Raw genomic sequence first — 7500 nt, forward strand, 5'->3', positions numbered from 1 at the left:
CGGAGAAAGTCATACTTCTGCCGCGAGCGCTTGAACTCAACCTGTATATAGCCACCAAAGGGGCCGAACCATTTCCAGCAGACCCTAAGCCTTTGGAGATTATGACATAGGATCTGCTTATAACTGGTAACAATATTTTGGAGATAAGAAAGAAAAATCTTCAGCGCTCTAGGAATACACTATTTAAATTCAGTTTCAAAGAAGCGGTCCAGGAGAAAAAATAGAAGAATCTGGAAGTCTTGGTGGATTTAAGCGACTAAAAACTCTTTGCTGGCTTAAGCGAGTATAAAGAGGATCGCTTCTTGCTATTTTTTTCTTCTCTTTATGAAAAAAAAGGATAAATCAGCGACTGAAACCGCATCTGGGAGTAAAATTTCATTTTCCAAATAGAAAATATCACAAGTATGGCTCGTGGAACCGTTAATCCTAACTACTGACTAAAAGTGCCCGTGTTTAAAACCCGCTCAGGGAACAATGCAAACTTTGGCGTTAACTCGAGACTATAATGATGATTTTTGTTTTCCATTGTTGATATTAAAACATTGTTATTATCGTTTCTCGACTCAGGGGGACTATATAAGGACTGACTGGTGCAGCTATGGCAGTCGTTACAGGAAAAAAAAAAAAAAAAAAAAAAAACTTTGGCATGGCGAAGAGAGAGCGACTAGTAGTACTACACTGTGACACTTGTCAATATTGCTTTTCTCTGTATTTCACACCACTCACGGCTCGGTCTAACCACGATCCCAGAGAGATTAAAAGGATGATCGGTCGACGACTGTTAGAGAAAGAAATTTATTGTTTGTTTTATTCCATTTAATTTATCTACTTTTTTCGGTGCCTAAACGAAAGAGGAGAACGAAGTCGCTCTGTCTGGAAGGCAGAATGGATTTTGAAAATGATCTTCAGCAAGGGTTTTTCAGAATGAAAGTCAGTTATATAAATCACTGTGTTTCCTTTCCGTGTATCGGTCATTGAGGTCTGTATGGATAGCCCGACCGACTTGCAGATGTTAGCATCACGATAAAATGTATTTGCAATTAATTCATCTAGAGTTTCTGTTACAAAAAAGAAAGAAAAAAAAACAAAAAAAACAGATGATCACAGCCAGATAAAGTCTAATCGTTTGTGGCATATCGAGGGTCACTTTTTGGTACTTGTTGAATTAGGAGAAACGATTCAGCGGGTAAATCATCTGCCACAACAATATAACAAAGAAAAAAAAATAATGTTTCTTACCATCTATCCCGAACCTTTGTGTAATATGATTAGAAGCCATACTTTCTGCATCACCCATAACCCAGCGTTTATAATCAAACTAGAGAGAAAATGATGATAATAATAATAATAATAATAATAATAATAGCACTCACCCATTAACAAGAAACGATAATGATTATCCTGTTTCAACTCTAACATTACTGACTCCTTTTTTTTTCCAAAAGACAATTTTAGAAAATGAATCAAAGTCGATATTGCTGATGATGGGATTCGAACCCCTCTCTACTACGAAGCTTCTTACGCCGCCCATTCAGCCTCCCCAATATCACAGGTTGCATTAATAGTACACATTAAAGGTACATTAACGGTACTCATTCATTCGTCACTAAAAAAAAAATAACACACAGCTAAAATCACGTATTCGTGTTCGAGGTCTCACAAAGGAAGTCATTCTTTTAGAATTATCCTTGTGAAAAATATCTTCTTTTTCTTTCATTAAATTTCGTGGGTTATTTTCCTCCCCTTTTCAGAATTATATGACCTTTCTTCCGGTATATGAAAAATTATTATCCACACGTTACATTGTACACACAAACAAAATATATATATATGTTTATTAGTTGGAACTAAAGTTAAAAAAGCAAATATTATGTATTTTCCCCGCCAGAAGCTGCCACACAGTTGCTAAGGCTAAGACGATTCGTCAAATATTCACATGGTTTTACATTTTATTTTATGCTTTCATTTATTCATCACACTGGCACCTCGTGAGTTGTTGCGAGTCACGTGATCTCGGTCATAGATTCCAGTTTATATAGTACCGTGCATTGTGATCGGTAAATTGTTACTACTACTGCACATATGGACATATACAAACTCACAAACACACTCATTCATTCACTCACTCATTCATTCATTCATTCATTCATTCATTCACTCACACACACACACACTCACTCACTCACTCACTCACTCACACACTCACTCACTCACACACACACACACACACACACACACAAACAAACATACAAACACTCAAACACACACACACTCACTCACACACGCAAACACGGTGGAAGAGATGTGCACGGAGGGGAAGAAGCGCTAGGTGCTTGGTACACATGTATCCGTCGTACGCACACGCACCTTTTGGAGGAAGGGAAAACATGCACACGGAACCCACCAAGACCCGAGTATACCAGTGAGTGTGAAGAAATGAAATAAGGTCTAGTTTGCCCCAGCAAGGTCAAGGGGCCTCGCTCTTACGGTCTCCATCCTCTGGTTGATCTGTGTGTGAGTGTGTGTGTGTGTGTGTGTGTGTGTGTGTGTGTGTGTGTGTGTGTGTGTGTGTGTGTGTGTGTGTGTGTGTGTGTGTGTGTGTGTGTGTGTGTGTGAATATGAACAACCATCATGAACTTGCCACTGAAGAGATGACGTCAGTGATGCCACAGCAAATGAACAAATAAATCCTTTTGTGCAAATCTTTGAAATATCACCGATAAACAACTTCCTTAACAACAACAAGGGCCGCAGCATCGTGACGTCGCTCCCGGATTCACGCTCTTTCGAGGGTGAGGTTCCAGGTGGTCCTCGAAACGGTTCATGCGATGGAGATTTCAGAGTGACAGGCCAGGGAAGGAGAGAAGCGAGGAGATCCTTCGAGCTTCCGAGGATCTCCTTGTCCTCTTACCGCCTGCAAGACCTCCTTCAAAGGACCCTCTGGCTATCCCACACCTTCAGATGGATCGGAATATGCTATATGTCCTAAGCCATCAGCAGTCTCCTGCCACCTAACCTAAGTGTGTATGATACAGTATTTACAAACAATAGAATGACGCTTTACAGCACACGGGAACGGAATTCCTTCAACTACTGGGACTCCAGCCAGCGCATTTATGACCCCACATTTTGGGGTCCTTAGGGAGTCTGGGGTCACGACTCTTGCGGGGGTCAGTTCTTGGGGGGTATTTCCATGCAGGGGTCTTCCTTTTTTGGGAGGGAGGGGGGAAGCTGCAATGCAAGGGATCCCAACACGTGTTGAAGGATCGAAGGACTCTACCCTTGAGGAACCCCCGTGCGCTGACCTTCGCAGGAGCTCTGGAAGTCCTCTGCGTGAGCCAGGATGATGCGATGCCGTTATGACATTTCCTATTTCAGTTCATTTTATTTTAAAGAGGACTCTACCAAGCTCCTGCCCTCCCTTGACTAGGTGTACAAATGTATTTTTCATTTGTTCATGTGCTTCTATAAATGTAGGACGTATAGGCATCATACAAAACCCTCGGTTCGCTAATTCTCTCTCTTTTTCTCTCTTTTTTTTCTCTCTCTGTCATTCCCCTCTCCGTACCGTCTATCGGATCTGTACGGTTGTGCTATCTACCTATGGTTATCAAAATATACCTCAACTGCTTTCGAGTTAGTCAGGAACATTTAAAAGAATATATATCATTATGCAATACATATAAAATTCTTGAATAAAAATAGTCACAGACTAGTCCTCCTTATTACGGTGCGACGACTAACATTATGGTGGCCTAATAGGGGCTACTCTTTTTTTCGTACCAGTACATCCACATATATATTTTTTTAAGCTTAAAATAACACTATCAGTGGTCCTCCAATCATGATAACAAAGATCTTTTTTTATCTATGAATAAGAAAAAAAAAACTTTTGGATACAAATGATTCTCTTAGATTACAATGGGAGAGGTTGAAAGACCCTCGTCGCCTGCGGATGCCGTACAAGAACTTCATCTGGAACCCTTCGCTTCAATGCACCAGTCCGCGCCTTCCAGACGTACGACAACGCACAGCAAAGCGAGAATGGAGAGCAACAGTTGGGCAGGAGAGATATGGTTGCTGCTGCTGGTTACAGTGCATTCACCTGCAAAGAACAGAGAAAAAATACAGCGTTATTTTGTATTTCCTGCATTCATATGTCTCTAAGTGTTTTTTTTTATGTAATTAAAGTTACGATGAATATCTAACGATAATAACAACACTGTAAAATGATAATACGGACAGACACCTCAATTATTAATTAGAGATGTATCTATCCCATCCCTTCCCATTTATCTATCAATCCATTCATTAAACACCAACACAAACATCAATCAACTTGAATACAAAATAAATAAATAAATAAAGATAGGTCAATCTCTTTAACGAGAACCAAAGGAGAACCAAGAGGCTAGGCCATTACCCCCACCCCCTCCTCCTTCTCCCATCCCCTTCTTTTTTTTCCTTCTCTTCCACCCTCCCTTCCTCCCAACCTTCCACACCCCCTCTTTCCCTCCTACCCCCCCCTCTTCCTTCACAATCACCCACCCACCCACCCCACTCCTCCCTACCTTCCCAAGTTCCCCTCCTCACTCTACCCCTCCCCCTTCTCCCATCCCCTCCTTTTTCCCTTCTCTCCCACCCTCCCTTCCCTCCTTCCCTCCCACCCTTCCACACCCCCTCTTTCCCTCCTACCCCCCCCCTCCTCCTTCACAATCACCCACCCACCCACCTCACTCCTCCCTACCATCCCAAGTCCCCCTCTTCACTCTACCCCCCCACTCCCCTCCCCTCCTCCTCCCCCATCCACATTGGGTCGATGGCTCGCATGAAATAATGACAGCTTGAGGTGCTGTCATTAGTGTTAAAGACGATACCTTGAGCTCCCTTCCCTTTCTCCTCGCTCGAGTCGCTCTTTACTGTATCAAAGGATGAATTAATTGTTGTGTGATTTTTCCTTTTGAATTTATGGCATTAATGCATGTCTCTTACATGTCAATGCATGTCTCCTGCGCCGATGGTTAGTCTTTTGTTTCTATAATGTATTTGTGGGGATTCGGTTATGATTAAAAATGGAGGTACAGAGGAATTTAATTATTCAAAACTATGATGGATAGATGTTAGAAGCTTAAATTATATATTCATTTCTAACAAAGGGGGATATTTCTAATCTGAATTTCCTTGTCTCGTTACTTCAGTTTTCTTTTTGATATTATCATGAAGAAAAATAAAACATGTAGAGGGAAATATTGATGATGATGATGCATAATAATAACGATAATAACAATAACAACATGAACAATGATAATAACAAGAAGAAGATGATAATAAACAATAAAACAGCTATAAGAGTTATAAAGAAAATATGATGTAATAATAAAAGAAAAAACATAATAACAGTAACAATTAAAATAATTATTATAAGAATACCAAAGAAAATGATAATAACATAAGCAATAATCATAACAGCAATGATAATAACTTTATAATATTCATAGAGATAATAAGAATGATTACAATAATGATGGCAATAATAAAGATAACAATAATGATGAAATAATATTATTATTAACTATCATCACATTAATAATAATAATATCAATTATGAAAAAGATGATAGCAATAAACATAACAATAACAGAGCCAAACATTATTACAGTAATTAAGACGACAACAACAACAGAAACAAGAACAAGAACAACAAAAAACTAAACAATATAAATAATTCCAGAACTAAAAACAAAAACAATACAAAACAAAACAAAAACAAAAAACTGGCAGTCGGGACGAGAGACCCGTTGGAGGTGCTGAGCGGCATGAATTATTTCACATGAATAATTATCATTGTGTTAACTGCCCTGGATAAATTACGCCTCATGACTTATTAAGAACGGGGAGGCTTTTTTGTCGGGGTGACTTATGTGTTTTTTTTTCTCGTCTTTTTCTTTTTCTTTTCTTTTCTTTTTCTCTTATATTTTTCTGGTCTTGTCATTGTGTTGTTCTATTTCTGTTCTGTTATTGGAGCGTAATTGCTATTTTTTTCTTTTCTTTTATGATCTGATTTGATCGTTTTTTATTATTGTACCTTTTATTTTCTGTTATTTCTTTGTTACCTTATTTCATCTTATAGTATCACTTGTCTTTTTTCGTTTTGTATAGTTTTCTCGTTTTTTGCTTCTTTTTTCACAATTCATTTATTTCGTTTTGTTTTCGAGTGCTGAAGATTGAGATATATGACTCATTAGCCACATAAAAACGAGCAAAAGACACACACAGAATATGTATGGTGTTGTACTTGATATATAGTACTTGAAATTGACTTGGAAGTGTGAGAAAAAAATTAAGAAAAATAAGTGTGTACTATCATTTCAATCCATATAACTTTAACTTACAGTATTAGAAAAAGATAAATGAGAGAATGTATATTTTTAGAAAGTAACAGACATTTTTCGATTTTACACCACTATCAAAATTACATTTCACAATTTTTTTTTCTTTTTTTTTTTTTTTTTTGAAGATGAAATTGAGAATATATGACCATTAGCAAAAAAAAAACGAAAGAACAACACACACAGATGTATATGTGGTGGTAGTATATATACTTTGTATGTATTGTGATCTAAAAAACAAAACAAGAAAAAATATAGTAGTACATAAGTATCAATTTCATAAAATATTAATATAACTTAGGTATATAAGAAAAAAAAAAGAAAAATGTATTTTAAAGAATGTATGATTTTATTTACATTTTTTACATTTATCGATTTTACAAAGATCAAAAAAAAATAAAAGAAAAAAAAAAAAAAAAAAAAAAAAAAAAACGAATGAAAATAATATTCGATATGCGTCAAGTACATCTCTTGATTTGTAAAGTCTTGCATTCTCATTAATAACGTTTCTACGTTTGTCAAAATAAACTCTGTTCGTAGTACTAAGTCTGATATCTTAGGCAGTTGCAAGCGGTACACTTTATTTTTTTTCCACTTTTTTTTTTTTTTTTAATACTTCCAATTTATTAGTCACTCTTTTTTTTTTTTTTTCTTTTTTACTTACAGATGAAAAAGGATAAAAAGAGTTTGTTGTTGGTAGATAGAATCGTGCTCAGGAGATGGCTTTTTAAAAGTCGGGGTCCGCGGGAAAATTAATTCAGATAAAAAGGTGCTTGCTACTGAAAAGGTTGGGAAGAACTGTGTTATTAATCATTATAATTATAATTCTAGAATAATTGAAATTCTATCTGCGTTGTGGAAATATTCACTATAATTTTGGTAGAGTGGGGATGTATATGTGTGTGTGTATGTGTGCATATATATGTATATATGTGTATATGTATATATATATATACATATACATATACATATACATATACATATACATATACATATACATATGCATATACATACATACATACATACATACATACATATATATATATATATATATATATATATACAAATATATATGTGTGTGCGTGTGTGTATTTGTGTGCGTGCGTGTGTG

At 36.7% G+C, this 7500-nt stretch overlaps 1 protein-coding gene across 2 annotated transcripts in view; it reads right to left on the bottom strand.

Annotated features, from left to right (window-relative positions):
• Positions 1-7500, bottom strand: part of LOC122254565 (uncharacterized) — a 139380-nt gene that overhangs the window by 1587 nt on the left and 130293 nt on the right. For both annotated transcript variants that reach the window (XM_086541670.1, XM_086541668.1), the window contains exon 14: positions 1-4105. This exon is cut by the window's left edge and continues 1587 nt beyond it. In XM_086541670.1, the coding sequence (XP_086397796.1) occupies positions 3972-4105 (134 nt within the window). In that variant the 3' untranslated portion in view covers positions 1-3971. The remainder of the gene's footprint in view (positions 4106-7500) is intronic.

This window comes from Penaeus japonicus, unplaced genomic scaffold (assembly GCF_977035675.1).
Source record: "Penaeus japonicus unplaced genomic scaffold, GWHDUDI00000001_assembly GWHDUDI00000011, whole genome shotgun sequence".
Lineage (NCBI taxonomy): Eukaryota > Metazoa > Arthropoda > Malacostraca > Decapoda > Penaeidae > Penaeus > Penaeus japonicus.